The sequence below is a fragment of the Pantherophis guttatus genome, chromosome 3 (genome assembly GCF_059756535.1).
Source record: "Pantherophis guttatus breed Tessera chromosome 3, ASM5975653v1, whole genome shotgun sequence".
Taxonomy (NCBI): domain Eukaryota; kingdom Metazoa; phylum Chordata; class Lepidosauria; order Squamata; family Colubridae; genus Pantherophis; species Pantherophis guttatus.
In genome coordinates, this window is record NC_142065.1 from 37,912,174 (window position 1) to 37,932,372 (window position 20,199).

At 36.0% G+C, this 20,199-nt stretch overlaps 1 protein-coding gene across 36 annotated transcripts in view; it reads right to left on the minus strand.

Annotated features, from left to right (window-relative positions):
- The window catches only part of PPP1R12B (protein phosphatase 1 regulatory subunit 12B), a 139,835-nt gene that overhangs the window by 60,448 nt on the left and 59,188 nt on the right, over positions 1-20,199 (minus strand). For 2 of the 36 annotated variants that reach the window (XR_015733010.1, XR_015733009.1), the window contains exon 19: positions 8,526-8,712. The exons of 29 other annotated variants lie outside the window; for them this stretch is intronic. Coding sequence is in view for 5 of the 7 variants with exons in the window: in XM_034414220.3 (XP_034270111.1) it covers positions 8,526-8,627 (102 nt within the window). In the remaining 2 variants the exon portion in view is untranslated. Of the gene's footprint in view, positions 1-1,601; positions 1,856-8,525; positions 8,754-8,822; positions 9,294-20,199 lie in introns of those variants that run through there. 5 more of the 36 variants (XM_087889315.1, XM_060689704.2, XM_087889316.1 and 2 more) reach the window with 3 other exon arrangements.

The following is a 20,199-nucleotide window of genomic DNA, read 5'->3' on the forward strand; positions in this document are numbered from 1 at the left end:
TTTAGTTTCATTGGGCTTCCTTTATTTCTGTTTTTAATAAAAAGGAACAGGGCTAGGTACTGGAAATTATTCTGCAATGTTGACAACAAAGGGATTGTAAAGAGCCAGGAAAAACATACCGTTTTGATTGTAGATATGTGTAGGATTATGGAACACTACAAACTTACTTTTAAAATTCAAAAGCATTCACAGATGGCATAAGTGTAATTAAAAGCATGTTCTTGAAATGTTTACAAGAATGCAATTTTGAAATGAGGAACTAGGGCATAAATAACCATTTACTCCCCCCCCAAAGAAAAAACTTCATTCAATTGGCTTCAATCATTTACTTCTGTTACCAGTACTTAATCCAAAAAAGGAACAGGGAAAGGAGAAGACTCTAATATTTATGTTTTTGCAAACCAAAAAGATTCCAGTACAATTTCCAACAGCTGGGTTCAAAGATTACAAAAATACTTTATACTCTGTAGCAGAATTTCTATTGCATCACAGTGTTCTAAATATTGTGCCCAACTATTGTGCTCCAATGCAGGAGATAGGCATACTCACATCTGATGCAGTTGAAATTGCCTAGAATTTGCCAGCCAGCTTAGTGAGAGTTGAAATCCATATGTCTTAAAGTTATCATATCTGAGAAACACTATTTTCAAGTTGACCTGCTTTTTCTCAAGTTCTTGTTATATTTTTCTGTGTATCCTAAATGCATTTTAAGTAATATAATATAAATATACAGTAAAGTAATTTAGTGTGTTACTTTAGAAAGCCTTGAAAAACTCTAAAGCAAAAAGGAAGATGGTTAAACACATTCTTATTTTACCGTTAATATGCAATTTCTATTGCTTTTGGGAAATTATTTTCTAATTCAACACTGCCTTTCAGTTAAACATTAAAAAACATGAAATATGTCATAGCTTTTCTACAATATTCTGTCTTTAGTAACAAAAAGTAAACCTTAGCAGGAAAATATGAACTGGAAAAAGTCAAGGAAGGAACAATTAAGTACATGATTGTTAACATAATTATGCACAATTTTTCCTTCTTTTGAGGTTTCCAACTCATATTTTCTTGCTAAGGTTCACCTTTTACTACTAATGATTATGCTAGTGATAGTATATGATTTATTATATAATTTCAACTTCTATTGGCACTTCATTAAGTTTTAATTCCAAATAAGTCAAGCCTAACATTTAATAAACAACTAAGTAATCAGATTCAAATCTGATGAATAAGATTATCTAAATTTATATTACAATGTTATAACTGTGCTTATTTTTCCCACTTTGTTCTCCTGGGGGTCATGAATTCAATAAGCATACATGCTATGAAAATTGGGCCTTCTCCCTTAAATGCTATTTAGTGTTAACATCCGAGAAATGCAAAATAGACAACACCCAAATTGCTGCCCACACCTGGAAATTGTTCCCTGAGGATAGGATAAGCATGTAAAAATATACAGCAAAAGAAATCTCGATTAATGGAGCCTGGTTTCCTTCCTTAATTAGTTCTAGTTTATTTAGTCTTTATTCTCTCTTCTGAAGCCAAAAAGAACATTTTTACTGAAAAAGCTGAAAAATGTTGTCAGATGTTACTATTAGCAATCATACAGCTGAACTCTTTATTATGTTGTTTTATATTTGCTTTTAAGCAAAGGGCTATGCATTATACAGGAAACATATACCTGACCTGAAGATTATTCTTCTGTTCACAGTTGAACTCTGATAACTATGAAGGACGAGGCCCCACGTATTAGTATTTTGGAAATTCTGAGTGGCTGGAATCTGTTTTCTTAAACAGATTAAAGGAAGGAAGCCTTAAAGATCTTCTCTTACTTCTTGAGTTTTGTAGTCAGCATCTTCTAGAAATGAAACTGCATTCAATATATGCTTTCAAGTAACATTATTGGTATGGTTGCTATTGTGTCTTACATCTGACCTTCCCTTGGGCAAATGATTAGGCACAGGAACAGACAGCTCTTTCATCTCACACAGAACAGCTGTTCATATAAATATATTACTGTAATTCTAATATGGTGTTTATGGGAGTAATATAAAGTGTTTTTAACATCAATGATGTACCATATTTATGAATGTGGATTTGGATAAGAAAAAGAGAGTATGACCAATTTTAATGTAGCAAACAAGTTCTAGCATTGTTCTGTCATTTTAAGAGTAAAACTGGAATATAGTTGATTATAGCATAAGGTGGCTATTGAAAAATCATAATCAATTCTGAAACCTAGAAGAACCAACTTTCTTCAGTTATATCTTCCAACATTGGTAGTATGACTATTATGTATGGAAGCTATTTACTGTTTTACACTTTTCACCACTAATTGGAACAAGTAGTGATGGAAAGTAAACACTTAATACAAAGTAAATTATAAGAATAAGACAAGTTCTCATTAAAGATTCTTAAATGTTGACAAACATTTTGAGAGCTAGATTGGTCTAGTGGTTAAAGTACAAGGCTAGAAAGTAAGAGACTGTGAGTTCTAATTCTGCCTTAGGTATGAAAGTTATCTGGGTGACTTTGGGTCAAAGTCATCCAGCTGGCTTTCATACCTAAGCCTATGATTTAATACTTGGCTGGCTTTTGTACCTAAACCTATGATTCAAAGTTCGGGTAGCAAGTTCGTCAGTCAATTCCTGTTGCACATAGATCAGCACTTAGTTGATCTGAAAAAAAAGCAGACCCTACACTTGCGGGAAAATGCTACAATGAACATTAAAAAAAAAGGATTCATGAATATTTCTACTTTTCTTTAGTTTGTATATATTAGATTTCAGTTTGTGTAACCTACATGTTTAATGCGTCGGCCACAATTAAACACTGGGGAAGTTACATTTCAAAACTGGTGTAGTACTGTTTTGGTCAGCACAATATAAAAAAGATATTGAGATTAGAAAGGGTGTAGAGAACCTATTTTCCAAAGTAGCTGAAAGCAGAACAAGAAACAATGAATGGAAACTAATCAAGGAGAGAACCAACCTAGAAATAAGGAGAAATCAGTCTTGGCAGGATTGAGTCACAACCTCTTTTATCGTTTCTAGCTATCAGATATTAGGACATAATCTCCTCGGCTTCACTTAGATAGTTGGCAACAGAGATGTCATTTGCAACTGGGTGTCATCAGCATATTGGTGATACATCACTTCGTACTGATGGATGACTTCAACCAGTGGCTACATGTAGATATAAAAAAGGAGGGGGGAAGAAGGTAGAGCCCTGTGACAGCCCACAAAGCGGGGGGGGGGCTAACCTTGAAAATTCCTCTCCCACCAACACAGACTAGGCCTCAAAGAAGGAAAACCAACACAAAATGTTCTCCACCACTCCCAGTCTCTGATCCAGAGGTATACTATGAGTTAGGCTGATGGTATAAAGGCCACCTAGGATCAAGAAGGCCCAGGATTAATGCATCACTCCTATTCTAAACTTGCAATAGGTCATCAACAAGCACAGCACCCCTTTCAGTACTATATCCTGGTCTGAATCTCAACTAGAAAGATGATCTGTTTCCTCCAAGGCCCTCTGAAGCTAGAAGCCAACTGAAGAGATTGTGGGAAACTGTATGAAAATTGTCCAGATTAATTTAGTCCAAGGATGATCTCTTGAAGAAGGGGAATACCACCATCTCTTTCAGAGCTAGCAGAACCATTCCCTCCCCTCCAAAAGGCATATACCATCACTTAGATCCATTCACATGTGGATTCTTGGAGGCCTCAATCAGCCACGAGGGACATGGATCTAATATATATGGCAGATACATATCTCCAAAGTCCCTGTCCACTTCCTCAAGATTAACAGACTTGAACTCATTCTAGAAGACTGTGCTTCAGTCACCTCCATAGGATTCAAACTTAGAGTGAAACTGAGCAACTTCACCAAATGATGAGAAAAGCTCCACAGTGAACCTGTAATTGCTCCACCAATTCTTTCTCAGCCAGAAGGGCCTGCTGGCTGACACTCAAAGATGTAGTAAGGTGGAAAATACTGTAAGCTTTTTTCATTGCCCATTTTCCCACAAGCAAGATTACAGCAAAAGTTCTTACAGGTAGTCTTCACTTATCAACCTTAATTGGGATCATAATTTTTGTGGCTAAGTGAAGCAGCCATTAAGTAAAACATCACATGACTTGACCATTTAGCAATGGGATTTCCAATAATCATTTCCCGGTTGTGGTTGTTAGATGAGAACCTCATATTTTTCTTACTTTGCCCTACTGTGCTTCAATTTCCATCAACCACTTATCTCCACATCTCTGCATTTTTGGCCACCTTGCTCTCCACCACTCTAGTCATCCTGCACTGGGCCACTGCTGCTGTCCCAAGCTGCCCTTCACCATCTTTTTCCTCCCTCAGCTAACGAGGCACACCAGCCTGAAGCACTTGTTGGCCATGTGGTGGACATAGGCATTCAGCAGCTGCTTTGGCTGGGTGCACTTTGTCAGCAGTGGGACAAAAATGGCAAAGGGCATTCCAGACGGTGGAATGCAGGGTGGTAGAGTGCCGGTCAGAGTACAGGATGGTACTCTGGCCCAAACTCCAGAAATGGGGGAGATGGGCAGTGGAGGGTGTTGAAAATGGAGTGGAGGCAATTGTAAATGCCAAGCACCTAAATTTTGACCATGTGAACACAGTGATGATTCAACAGTCGTAGTCAGTCAAAGACCAATCCTAAATACCATTTGTTCAGTGCTTTGAATGGTCACTGAACAGATGGTAAAGAAATTACTACTTGTACTTGCATCTGTTTGGATTTGCTCCCTATAGAATGCCAATGGCATTCATGATTGATTCTCTTGTAGGCCCTCTGAAAACCAGGGGACCTCACAGAATCTGTGCACAGAGACAATCCTCAGGACAATCTGTTGTCATAGCCTCCTTTCAAGTGGTGACCAAGGCCTCAACTGAACTGTGTATGAAAATCTCAAGAAAAAAATCTAAATTCTCTCTTCAGCCAAAAAGGGCCCACTAGATGCCTGCGATAGGCTATTACACTTTAAATGTACTAAATTGAATCCCAAATCCCAGAGCTACAAATCTTGATTTATTGCTTCATTTCATGTCTATCAGTAAAACTTTAGGTTTTGCTTCTTAATGGATTTTGCTATGGTATGAAAATACTAAAAATTCTGGTTTTCTTTGTTGTGAAATGTCTCTGAAAGTTTGTTGTCTGCTTTTTCCTTCTACAGCTGAACACTGTGTAAAATAAATTATTTCCACTGACACTCTCTGAACTTCTGTTTCATCTTTCTCTCGCTAATTTGAATGTGCTACTTTCTAAAGACATTATTTCATCTGATTGAAACAAATATGTTGCTCTCGCAATTCCCTGCCTCTCATTGCATTGAATAATCTGCCAAATTGTCACAGATAAACTCCTCTTTATTTGATTCCTCTGTATGTTAATTCTTTGGGCCATGTTTCCAATAAACTGTCAATTGTTGGTTATTTGTTTGCCCTTATGCCTTAAGTCTTGAACAGTATTATATTCTGTAGTATTGAATGGTCATTATAGTTTTTGTAGTTCCATTTTGGGATTTCCAGAATGCATCAGGCTGTTTTAATAGTTTGGTGCTGCTGTAGGCTCCAGAGCTTGGCAACAATATGGAAGTGGTTTACCATTGCCTTCTGGGAGGTTTCTTTACAACATTCTAGTTGCTCATGAAATTCTCATCTAGTACTACATCTAAATACTAATCAGAATAGACCCTGCTCAGCTTCATGATTAGCCAAAGTCAGTTAGGTTCTGCTATCTACACTGGCCCTAATCTAAATAAAGTGCTGAAAGAAATGTCTCCCCATCTACCAATCCCATAAAATTTAAAAGAAGAGATACATTGCAAAAATATAGTCCTAGAGCAAATAGCTTCAGGTGACTCAAGCAAATGAACAGAGATATAAGGCAAAACTAAAGATACAAACAATCAAGTTAAATCTCACAAAGGCACAAATGACCAGTCACAAATTATTCTACTTTGGATACATTATTCAAAGACTCAACTCTCTGGAAAAGGCTCTAATGGTGGGAAAAGTAGAAGGAAACAGGACAACCAGCAACAAAGTAGATGGATTCAGTTGCAGTAGCAATGGGTGGAATATTAAGCAATCTGAAAGACCAGATTAGGATAGATCATCATGGAGGAAATCTATAAAGTCGCTAGGGGTCATGCATAATGATACATAATTAATTCTTAACAGCAGAGTAAACGGTCAATTGATTTATGTGTTGGGGAAGCCAAAAAGAGTAAAGAAAAAAAGAGCAGGGGGCCAAAACCCCAAATCAAAAACATTCATTTTTAGTTTCTTGCAATTATTACCTGTACTGCTTATTTTATACAATTTTCCAAACTATGATTGGTTTAAGTTTATTCTCCAATTATGCAAATTAATTTAATTTTAAAATTAAAGTGTCTAAATAGGATTGACATAGTTCTTCTATGTTGTAATTATATAGAAGAGAAGCAAGAAAGCTACAAAAAAGACAAAAGAGGATAAGCAATGTAGCTGAAGGGTGTCCTTTTAACTTGTTTACCATTTGGTGTAGCAAAGGACTGATTTATTTCCTTAACAATGAATGTTGATGAGCCTCTTAACTGAAAGAAGAAAAAATGCCTCATTAAGCAATCAACTGAATAGAGGGTATAGATGTTGTCATTTTACATGGTTTCACTGCTTTTCAAACTGAAAGATATTAATACTCTCGGTACTGCTACTAAAAGGAAGAAGAGAGGTCAGAACAACAGCAAGAAAATTGAGTGCAAAGGGATGAGACACAAGAAGGAAGGAAGAAAATAAATGCAAGGTCAGTTCAGAAAGCTGGATTGAGGTAATGAAAACTACTAATGAGGCACAAAGAAGCAATGCGGAGCAGTTACAAATACATGGTAATAGAAATAGTGTGATAGGAATTCCTTAGGACATTAACTAACAGTAAAAACAACATGTGATCTTACAAGTTTAAAAAAATTGCTAACAATTATTGTAATATTTTCTCCAGAGATAAATTCTTAGCCAAGAGATATTCTTCATGACTTGAAGTTAAAGAAAGTAATTCATATTTTCCATCAAATTTGCAAAACAAACAGAAGTAAACATATACGTCACAACATTATAAAATAAATATTAGATTATTAGTTTGCCTTTATTAGATTCTTTAGAACTGTTTTTAAATTTTCATAATGTGGTTGTACTGTATGAAAAGAAAATTGCTGACATCTTCTTTAGCACTTTTATTTATTTTATTTATTAATTAAATTTATATACTGCCCTTCTCCCGAAGGACTCAGGGCGGTGGACAGCCGGAATTAAGATACATATAATATAAAAGTTAAAAATAACTAAAATAAATTAAATTGATCGGCCTCCCAATTTAAAACCCCACATCTATACAATTTAAAAAACTAACCCATAAGACCTTTTAGGCTAGGCCGGCTTGGTGGAATAAAAAAGTCTTCAGGGCCTTAGGGAAAGTACGGAGGTCTGGGATCAGTCGTATTCCGGGAGGGAGCTCATTCCAGAGGGTGGATGCCCCCACAGAGAAGGCTCTCCCCCTGGGGAGTAAGCATTAAAGTAAATATGTTGGGCACATTTGGGAAAATGAGAAGATCTGGGATTCAGCATATCCAAAAACTCCCTTCATTCACCCCAACACCATGGAACCCATAGATTTCTGCCATCACAACAAGTAGAACACTCCTGGTGGAGAGGAAAGTTCATAACATTCCAAGATTAAAGGAGTGCAGTCTTTGTCCCATTTTTGTTACAGCCAATTTCTTTAATCTGGTACACCTATTCCTACTTTTTACTTTTGAAAATAAGACAATGTGGACACTACGTATCTGTGGAAAGTTTGTAATGACCATTGCTATAGAGAAACATTTCAAACTGTTCAGTATTCCCTAGTGGATATAAAGTAGGAGTAATGTTTTGATCAACTAATATTACCTCATCTCTTTTTAAACTTCTGAGACAGAAAAGGAGCAATTCAAGGAAATGTCTGAAGAATCTGAGTCCTCAAGTTTCTCTGTAATGCCTACTTGCAAATGGGACTCTTGTCATTTGAAGAAGTAATATGAAACAATGACAATTGCTGTATGAGAGATCCACGCTATTTTAGAGTATTACACATCATATCATTCCATCAATACACCACCAAACTTTAAAATGAAATATTTAAGTATGTTGGACTTGAGAAACACAGCAGTTTAACAAGCTGTTCAGGTTTTGTCTCATTTCTATTTTAAAAAACTATGTGCTGGTACAAAATATGTAGCTAATGCAATTCCTGATCTTTATGAAGAAATAGGAAGCAGTAACTACAGATAAAATTAAGAGGTTTCGTGTCATTGAAGTCTCCTTCTATCATAGAGCCTTGTTAGGGCTTTACTGTACTCCAAGACCTTGAGATCAGAAACGAACTATGCACCAAGACTACATTTAGGAAAGAGATATGTAATGTGTAATTAAGACAAGCCCTTAGGAAGTTGAAATAAATACATAGAAATTAAGTGACTGCTTACTCTGAATGTCTTTGCAATCGGGGAAGGAGATGATGGGGGAGAATCAGACTGAGACTTTTTGCTTCGAGTATACTCCTTATTCCTGGTATACAAGGAAGACATGGTCCATTCAGGGTGGTAGCAAGGCAACTTTCAGTAGCAATAAGATAGTACTCCTCTGTCTCTGGCTGAAGATGTATAGTGATGTCTAAAGTAAGAAGAAACTGGTTTGACAATTACAGTGTTTTATCCATTCTTCAAAGTTTTAAGTTTTTAGCATCCAGATAATGCTTGTAAAAAACATATTACAGTCAGCAGTATTCCATAATTCTTTAATCATGGCAAGATAGAACCAGGGAGCTTCTGTAATCGTACAGAGCCAACCTCAAAACTAAATCAGTCCTCAGATTTTCCAAAATATTTCTTGCTAAATAACAGTTTCCATACAGCAAAGCCAGGATGTTTCCAGATAACCAAAAACAAAAGAAATCTGATCACAAAAACGACAAACCCTAGAGACTGGTCATTTGTCCAGCTAGGAAGAGAGTTCCATGAAGAGCATTGTTAATCCACAGCATTTATGAGGCAGATCTTCATTGCTGGAACTGAGCTGCATCATCAGTGAGAAAGTACAAATAAGGAAGGAATGCTGCTTCAGAAAAGGGCAATCCAGATGAAGCTGTGTTTTGTTCCGTCCTCCAAATCAGGAACGCCTTCACACACTTGTATCTTCCCTCCCCTTTTGCTATTTTCTGACATTCCAAATTCTTACTTGCTCAGTGAGGAATGCTGGAGGAAAGCCAAAGGCATAGATTCACTTTCAACTTGGGATTTGGACTGCTACTTGTATGAGAAAGAAAGCTATTGGTTCCAGAAACCCAGAAAGCTTCAAGGTTGACATCTCTGCGGAATTCAGCAAGCTTGTACAGTCTAAAATCTAGCTATTGTTTAATATAATTGTAAGAAGAGCTTGCTGCTTTTACAAGATTTTTAACAGTTTAGAATCAACATTAGTTAGATCAGGCACAAGGAGTGGAAAATTAAAGTCTCTTAAACATAGATTAAATCTTATTAACAGAAACAGATTACCAGATTTACACAGGCAATATTAAGTTATATCTCTATATGGAACAAGTTAAACTAAGTAGCACAGTTCATAAAACAGATTTCTCACAGTTATGTATTTGCTAAATTAGTTTGGATGTCATCACTTTACTAAGAGGTGCATATGAACACCACACTTATTCTAAGAAGAAAACATTCTGAAATTCCCCACTTGTGAATCCAACAACTTTGCTTTTGCAGAATTAAGAACACAGTGGCAGCAGGCAAATTCTGCTTGATAAGTCCAAATTTAGTATTATTTATAAGTAAGATTGATGAAATAATAAGACTTGTTAGCTATTACTTACTTCCATCTTACTGAATTCAGTGATTCTGATTTAACCATGTTTGGAGTCAATCAAGTAGATTACAAATTAAAATTTAGTATTTTAAAAGGCTTTATTATTATTAAATTGCATGTAAAATAAGTAGATGACAATCAAGTAAGTCTTACTTCTGCCTATTAGAAATTAGAACAATTACCATCATTGTCACATTTTCTGCTAATCGGGAGTAAGTCAATAATATAATAAGAAACAAGAGGTGTGTTATTCCTACTTTGCTGGACTGGACATGAAGAGTAACAATACACTTTTGGCAGCACAAACCTGCCCTATGACAGTGGAGGAAACTGAGACTACCTCACATGTTCTTCAATGTCCCTTCCCTCATATCAGAAGCCACACCTGTTTTGATGAGGAGTTTATTCATTTTTTACTGCCAGACTAGAAGGTTAACATCTCTAGGAACACCACAAAATTTATTTTGGCTGCTATGCTTTATACTGCTTAATCCATTCCTAATTTTAAGGTCTTGTGACTATACAAAATTTTATTATGCTTTCTATACTGTTTACATTTTTTAGCTTTTGTTATATCTCACCACCAACTAACCAACCACAATAAGGTTCTCCCTATGTCTGGATATATACACACTTAAACACATTGAACAGTTTAGTAAAATTAATTTAATGTTTTATTCATGAAGGTTCATAATTTTATTAATCAGTTTTAAATATTAGATTTGTAGTATTCTGAATCCTGTATTTATAGTGTTTTGTAGTAGGAATCATTTTGTTTTTGTTGATCAGTTGAAATGTCTATGTATTTGAATCTTGTAAACTTGTTACAAAAATGTAAATAATGCTGACCAATGACAATAATAAAGATAAAGAAGGAAAAGACATTTTCTTGGGAAAAGCAGTATGCAATTTTCATAGAATTGTCTATTTATACTAAACTTGCTAGTGAAGGTTGATTTCTGTAAATCCATGTAATTGTCCCATATCTCAAAAAATGTCTGAATGCACATTTGCTGATCTTTTTTCTTTTTCCTTCATAATTGCTTGGCAAATGATAGCACTTAAAAGCAAGCTACAATGCCAATGAAGAGTATCAAACACCATTTTGAAGGAAAGCTAGATTAGCCCTCCAGTTAATAATCTCCTAATTATACACACACACACACACAATCTTTTTAAACATTATGTCAATATAACCAGAACAATAGAGTTATTCATAATCAGCAGTAGTTTAGCTTCTACTAGAAGGTACTTAGCAGGGTGGGAAGGGACAACAGAACTTTGTATTCAAAGGGAAAACAAATCACACAATTCAGGTTCTGTGAGCCAGTTTTAAGATCCTGAACTTAACCAATTATAAACAAACATTCTAATTTAAAAGTTTAGAAAAGAGCTAAAACGGACACTTGGCTACAAATTCAGAATTACTTCAACTGATTTTGCCTCTAAGTAGCACTCAAAAACCTATTCTCCCATTTTAATAATTTCTATGGAAATGCCACAATAAAAGATCAATCTTGGCATTGTTCTAAAAATGGCTATTAATAGAACATTTTTAAAAAAGTTATGGCTTTTGTTTCAGCTCTAGTTATTCAAGTCCCTAAAATGGTATTTTCTCCCAAACCAAATAACAATACTTCAGTTCAACAAGAGCACTGCAGAGAGAGGAGAGCTGTCAGGAAGATATATTGCTTATTAATAACAGTCTTTCTTCATTCTCAAAACATTCTCATTAGAAATGAAATTTATTTTTCACATTTCCAGGATTTATTAGTCACCTTTTGAAAATATTTTGTAATAGGATGAATCGTTCCTTTAGATTAGTTTAGTAATTGGACATTAATATGAACCAGAAATGTAGTACTATACACTGGTACAATATACCTTAACAATTTACTTCAATTTATTAGCTATACTAACTTCAAATTCCAGAATTTCTTCAAGAAACCTATATTCTGCTAGTTTTTAAAACATCTTATAAGGCAGTCTATTCCATAACAAATGGTCTATATTCCATGCTTGCCTCAAATTAATTCAGTAATTATCCAATATTTAATCAAGGAAACAATTATCTTCCAGTTAGTTAAATTACATATCCCAGTGCATCAGAGGGTAGATGAAAGAGCTTAACACTGTTTTCTCTTTTACCTATTGCTCATCTCTATCACTGATTAAGAGATAAGGAGTAATGTTGAAAAATTAAAAAAACTGGTAAATCAACTAAAGAAAACTGGGTATTCTATTTAGATTTTAATATGAAACAAAAAAAGTTTAACCATTTGCCTCTCAATAAAGAAGGGTTTTTAAAAGCCTCGATATTAAGAATTTAGTCAGTGTCAGAACTCACAATATTCATAACCACTCAGTACAACCTTTTGCAGAACCCTTTCTGGGATTCAGAAAAATTAGGAGTATCACTGCTTATAACATTAAGAAGCCACAACAGAAGCAAGCATGAGACAGTGATTGTTCCTTTTTCTTTTATGTAGCTAGTAATTGTGATGGAAGGAAAATCAGCAGAAAGCAGTTTAAGGTAGCTTTATAATTCTACTTCCACAGTAGTTCTGTTCAGATCATACAAAACCTTTGGGAGCTGGCTTGCATGAAATCAATTCTCCACATATTTATACAAAATGCTGTTATCTGAGAGGCAGCGAAGAGTGATCTCAAACCTTCACCTAGTGAGCATGGTGGATTTCATAATACCTAAATAGAGCTCAAATATACTTAAGATACTGAATCTGTGTTTTTCCATTGCCAAGCTAAATAATTTCACCCATGAGCACAATCACTTTACAGTAGCTATTTCTAGCAAAATGTATCCCTTGCCATCTATCCAGTTTAAAATGCACCACCACATTTAAAAAAACACGATCTCCATTTTCTGCTATATTTCAGATACACATGGCCTTTGATTCCTTTAATTTTGTCTCCCATAGCTGGGGATGCTCTCTGGGTAACTTGAGGACAGTCCTCTTTTCTCAGATCAGCCTAACTAAAAGAACAATCATGGGGAAAATGGGAGGAGGAAGTTATTCAGTGGTGGGTTGCCCCCCGTTCGCACTGGTTCTATAGAACTGGTAGTAAAACCGGTGGGAGGCCCCGTCCACTGACCCTGACATCATGAAAATGCTTCTGCGCATGCGCAGAAGAGCATGCACACATGTGTGCGGCCCCGTTGCGAACCGGTAGTAAAGGTAAGTAGAACCCACCCCTGAAGTTATTGTGTAGCCACATTGAGCTCCTGAATAAAAGGAGATATAAGATAGACAGATAAATAATGAAAAGTTAGATGAGGAAATTAAGGGAATAACAAGCATGTTATTCCCATAATTTATATAATATTTGTTATTTCCTATAACAATCATGTTATAGGAAATAACAAACCACTTGGTATTTCGATTGAAGATTCATTTCCTCTTTTACTTTAATTTCAAAGAAGTGTATGGATTCGTTAATAGTCAAAGTGACACAATCTGCACAAAGCATGAGATGTCTGTAAACGCTGAAACTCCTCCGGGTGCTGTCAGCCAAACAATGTCGACTGGCGGCCCCTAGGGAGAGACCCTTCTCTGTGGAGGCACCTACTATCTGGAATGAGCTCCCCCCGGAGATATGGAGGATCCCGGATCTGCGCACCTTCCACCGCGCTTTGAAGACCTTTTTATTCCACCAGGTGGGCCCGGCCTAAGCTTTTCCCTCTTTTCTTTTTAATATGCAAATTTTAATCTGTTTTTTTAAATGATTGGGGTGTTTTAATTTGTCTCGGCCAAATTGTTTAATTCGATATTATTCTGTTTTTAAATTTTGTATTTATGTATTTTACTGTTTGGCTGTTCACCGCCCTGAGTCCTTCGGGAGTAGGGCAGTATACAAATCAAATAAAGATAAAGATAAAGAAACACTTTACAGTTTGCAAAATTATGACAAGTCTTTAGAAACAAATTTAGGAGAAGGGAACTGCAACAGTTCAAGGAAGAGCTACCATGTCTGTGATCATGACATGATGCATGATTATTGGAGGGAGGAAGAATGGCTAAAAAAAAAAAAAAACACCCAGAAAATAGAAGAAGGAATATAGTACCCTAATAAAGTGTATTGTTTATTTTTTGCATTTTGAATAGGAACATTCTACACTACAACTTATTTCAACCTCCACTTTCAATCTTACTGTTTAATCTTCTCTAACATGCAGAATCCTATCACTTCAGAGAGCTACTGCTTTTGAAAAACTTTCATATGACTACCCTGGCAAATTAACTTTTTTTTTTTTGTATCAGTGAACCACCCCAATCTATTCTGAGTGTTGTAAACTAGAAACAACAAAATAAAAGAAACTACCAGAACTGGTTGGTAGTTAATTCCTAAATATCCATTAGAACAGAAGATCTTCAGAGATTTGCAAAAGGGATTGCATGCAATTCCGGGAGGACAGTATTCCACTGGATGGGAGTTGCCACAAAAAAGCACTCTATCTTATACTGAAGATTGCATACTGCGAAAAGTTTTGGTGTTTTCAGGTAGAGAGAAATTGGCTCTACTCTAAACTAAACTGATGCAAAAATAATGCAGCTACTTCCTGTAAAAGAAAACAAGCAAAACTGTTTGCCTGCAATGAACTGAATAATGAATGCTGCTCTAACACACTAAGCAGCAAGTTCTCCTAATGGGAGGACCCCATTTAAATACACAGGAATTTACATGTCCATTCAGACATCTGTCTTGACTGACTGGCAGTCAAGTTTTTTTCCCCGTTTGTTGCACAAATTAAGGGTCACATAAATTCCTATGAATTAGTACTGTCAAATAAAATGGCTCTTCACATTTTTTTCGAAGTTAGCCAAATGTTTCAAGTCTCATTTAGTTTATCCATAACTCTGGTTAGGAAGACAAACAGAAAGGCAGAAATCCACAAGAAGAACTACTTTCTTTCATCCCCCACAAGTCATAATCTTGGCACATTTGGGAGTTTAATCACATTTAAAGGCAAGTTTTAGAAACAAACAATTTCATTTAAATCCTGTATAAGTGGCTAAAGAGAACAGTATGTACATGCAACAAAAATAGCAATAAGCTAAAAAAAAATGAGGAAAGAAGATCCATTCCCACTTGAAGGCCATTTCCTAGGCTTCAAGCCAAGATATGCATGCTAAAGAGCCCACTTTTCATTCAAACACTATTATATACAGAGAAACTAAGGAAGAACATTTAGTATATTAGCATTCGATTTAACGCAAAATCCATGACTTTAAAATTATGGTACATTGAAAGTGTTTAAAATTCAAAAGTAATTTTTGTAGGTTTTTTGTGACTTGAGACACAACAACATCCGAAACAGAAAGTAGATACGTCTTAACAAGTCAAGAATTGGGTGACATTGTCAAACTGTATTTTATGCTACATTTGTTGGGAAAATGGTGTTGGTGAAAGTTGAATATACCTTTCTATAAAGTCACTTAGCATGCAGGTAAATTATCCATGCAAAAGAAAATCTAATTAAAAAACCAGACCACAGAAAGGCAGAGGTTATCACAGGCAACAAATTCATGACACTTATTTCTCTAAGTACTGTAAAGGAACAATAACTCTATCATGCTAAAGATATTATGGTGACATCTGAAAATGCAAACGTTCTGAAAGCTCTAGTAATGCAAGTCAAGGAGGACAGTAAAAGAAATTGGGCTGAAGCTAAATATAAAGAAGTCCAAACTAATGAAACAGATAGAACAACCAGTCTTAGAACTGACAATGAAAATATCGAAGTCTTGAATAGCTTCTGCCTTTTAGGATTAATCAGCAGCAGTAAAGCAAGTAGCAGTCAAGAAATAAACCACAAACTAGTATTTGGAGGAGCAGGGATTTAAGGTCTTGGGAAAAAATATTAGAATGCCATGAAATGTCTATACTGGGATAGCTAACCCTTTTGCCATTGCGTGCCAAAAGTGGGGGAGAGTGCGGGGGGGTCGAGCATGTGTATGCCGACACCCATAATTCAATGTGCCCTACCCCCCATGCATGCAGGTGCGACCCCCCCGCGCTCCCCCCCTTTTGGCATGCGATGCTACGGTGGGCCAGAAACTGCCCGTTTCCCGATTTCCGGTGGGCTCAAAAGGCCCGAAAATCAGCTGGCTGGTATACGCATGCATGCTGGAGCTGAGCTAGGCCAACGCTCGCGTGCCCACAGATATGGCTCCGCGTAGCACCTGTGGCATGCATGCCATAGGTTCGCCATCATGGGTATATACCCAAAAACAGGATTTTGCAGGCCATAGTATTCCCTGGGACACTGTATAGAAGCAAAAGATGGACTTTGAAAAAGCAGGGGAGGGAGAGCATTAAACTTTGGTGTTGGAGTAAATGCCTGGGAATATCAGCCCGGAGATACGGAGGATCCCAGATCTGCGAACCTTCCGTCGCACGCTCAAGACTTTCCTATTTCATCAAGCTGGCTTGACCTAAGTCTTTCCCCTTTTAAATGGAAATTTTAAATTTGGTTTTAAATTATTGGGGTTTTAAATTTGTTCAGCCAAATTATTTAATTCGTTTTAGTCTATTTTAAATTTTGTATTTATATGTTTTATTCTATGGCTGTTCACCGCCCTGAGTCCTTTGGGAGTAGGGCGGTATACAAATTCAATAAAATAAAATAAAATAAATAAATAAATAAATCATAAACAGTCAAGAAAACAAACACATTTACTCTCCTTTGGACACATTACAGTATGTGAAGACCTAGGTTTCTAGAGAAGCTCTAATGCTAGGAAAAGAGCAAGGAAGGAAGGAAGGAAGGAAGGAAGGAAGGAAGGGAGGGAGGGAGGGAGGGAGGGAGGGAGGGAGGAAGGAAGGAAGGAAGGAAGGAAGGAAGGAAGGAAGGAAGGAAGGAAGGAAGGAAGGAAGGAAGGGGATAACCAGTAGTGAAGTGGATGGATTCAGTTACAGTAGCAACGAATCCATTCTTGGGAGACCTGAAAGACCAGGGTAACTTTCTTCATTCAGACCATCTCCTCTTTAGAAACATAATAGTTTCATGGGCCAAATATCATAAATATGCAATGTACATACAGAAAAAATGACTTATGACTTCTTTTACAGCAAATATAAATAAAACTCAACTTCAGCTCTTGCTATACAATACAACATAGATATTATATATTTTTTATAATTTATAAATAATACTAGTCATCAAATCCATATGTTAATGATTCCATTTTACAAGTCTCTAGTGCAAATTAAAATGCTCTCCTTTATTTAAAAACTTTAATGGCACTTTTAATTCTAGGGTAAATTTAAAAAAAAACAAACCCTGATAATTCTCAACTCCCTTTTCAGATAAAGTTTCATCATTCTGAAACAAGGGTACTGAATTAGAGTGAGGTTTCTGTGGACTTTCTGAAAGTTATTTATCTTACTTGATAAATAGCAACCATAACAAAGCCAAAGCAATAGATCTTTGACATCATTCTTCAAAAGGTTGGTAGCATAGCTCATTCCCTTAAGACGGTGATTTGCTTGGGAAGCATTTCAGTTGAGCCAACTGGATCAAATCCTATTGGAAGTTCAGCAGGAATCTTTGATTCAAATGAACTGATAATCCTAGAGGCTCACATACTTTGCCACACACAGAGATATGCAGCTTTGGATCATTTTCCTCAATAAATAAATGAACAAGTCATTTGTATTTGACTCATTGGTTTAGCTGGGTTCTTTTTGTCTAATTTTATGACTTATGTGGAGAACAGATCATGTTTCAGCTCATATTTATGCCACTCAAAAGAGTTCATAAAATCTTAAATGACACTGTATCTGTCCTAATAGAGATAGTCCCCGACTTACGACCACAATTAAGAACAGAATTTCCATTGATAAGCAAGGCAGTTGTTAAGTGAATCACACCAAATTTGATGATCTTTTTTTCTGCCAGAGTTGTTAAGTGAATCAGGAGGTTGTTAAACAAATCAGCTTCATCCATTAACTTAGCTTGCCTGAAGATAGCTGGGAAAGTCGCAAATGATGACCACATGACCCCAGATGTAAATGCAGGCTGGTTGCCAACTGCGGGAATTTTGATCATAAGGATGCTGTAATGGTTATAAGTGCGAGGACTGGTTGTAAATAACTTTTTCTGTGCTGTTATAACTTTGTAGGGTCACTAAACAAATGGTTGTAAGTCAAGGACTCTCCAAAGAAACAAATATTTTTCTCAGACACAACTGAAGTTTTCTTCCTCAAGATTGTCTGACACCCTTCATTTATAGCAGAGAAGACAGCATACCAGAGATTCAGATAATTAAATGTTCTGAAGTGCTCAGTACTTCTCTGGAACAAATGCAGAAGGATTAAACTTGACTGAAATATTAGCTTGATCATTTGGGGAAGGAGGAAAATAAAACTACTTCCAGGAATTATCTTTTTCTATTATTATCTTTTCTGCTCTTCCCATTCATTTGGTTTTTAAATCCTGAGCAAAGATATGTTTATATAAAAATATAACCCATAGAAGACTACAGAATTTTATTTTGTATGGGCAATTTTTACTACTGTATTATATTTTTTGAAATTATAGAAACTTCAAGCACAATTAGTCAAATATCATTTTCTTTATAATTATCTTTTGAAGTTAAATATAAGCTGACATAATACTTTAACATTAAATATGTTTAATGTTTAATTGGGGACATTCTTAAATAAAATGTCCCCAATCTTCTGAATGGCCATGCAATAAAATTGGCCATGCATACCTCCCACCAACCCCTCCCTATCAAACTAGTGATAGAAATCCCAAAAGTGCTTTTCAAAAGGCGACTGGGCTTTCTTGATTTTTATTCCTGGAAAACATTTCACCTCTCATCCAAGAAGCTTCTTCAACTTCTGGCTGAACGGTGAGGAATGGAAGGATTTATATTCCTTAGCAGTTATCTGGTAGAATTTGAGTCCACTTGGGGATTTATCTGTACCCTCAGGATCACCTGAATCAGAGTGCAAATGGGTGTGGAACCTTCTTGGGCCTGCTGAAAGGACTGTGTTTGAGACAGGAGATGGGTGGTGTCATATCCCTCCCCCTCTGTTGAGGTAAGGCTATTCAATTTTAATGCAGATGGCCTCTTTGACCCCTCTTTCAAACCAGAGGTCCTCTCTGTCCAGAATGTGTACTTTGATGTTTTCAAATGACTGAAATAAATATATTACTTACTTCTAATATTTAATTTTTTTACTTCTATATCACATGGATTGTCAAGCTTTGCAGTACTACCGGTAGAAATACACATTGCAGGCTTGTGTAGCAAAATGAGGAACAAAGCTCAAAGAAAAGACTGTGGAAACCCTATAAAAAATTGCAACAGATTTTCTTGGGCAAGCCTGCAGTTTGGTTGTATAGGCAAAGCAGGGAGTAAATTCAAATTAGTCACTTGGTGACTTTATTCCTTTTAAAATATGACAAAAATGGATATACTAAAAAAATGTGGTCTAATATCCAGTTAATAGTGTACTGTATATTACAGAAAAAAAGATTTTCTAAAAAAACTTTCAATAACATTTTGATGTCACCGATAATTTCTGATTATAAAGCTGATATATTAGAAGCTTCTCCCCAAGTCCAATCATAATTCAATAATTGTTTTATCTTAGCTATCTAAATTTATCTTTACTCTATGCTTCTAGGGATGTGAAAGTTATCCAGTATCACTGCATTGTTCTAGGAAATAAAACATGCAGGAGAAGGAAAAAAGGAAAGAAGGAAGGAAGGAAGGAAGGAAGGAAGGAAGGAAGGAAGGAAGGAAGGAAGGAAGGAAAGAAAGAAAGAAAGAAAGAAAGAAAGAAAGAAAGAAAGAAAGAAAGAAAGAAAGAAAGAAAGCAAGCAAAGCATCAGAATCCACATATTCACTGAAGCATTTAAAACTATAATATATCACTATTTAAATAGCCCTTCTTCCAAATCAACTACAAGAAATTCAGCTAAATGCAACTACTAAGTAAACTTTATGGCGTGAGAGCAACATGCAATAGACAGGGGCATACCTCACCATATTAGGTAGTCAATAACCCAGAAAACAGAAAGGAGAACATAGGCCTAATAAAGTCATTGCTCTTGAGAGCAACGAAGTTTCTGATAATAAAGCAAAGAAATGAGAAACAGATACCACACAGATCAGCAGAAATAGCCCTGGGATTGAGAATTGGAAGGATTTAAGCAGGGCTCTCTAGTGAAAACGGAAGTTTAATTTTCTTTCCCAGGGGAAATGTGAAATTAACAAGAAAACAATATTGTATATGCTTGCATAAAAGATACAA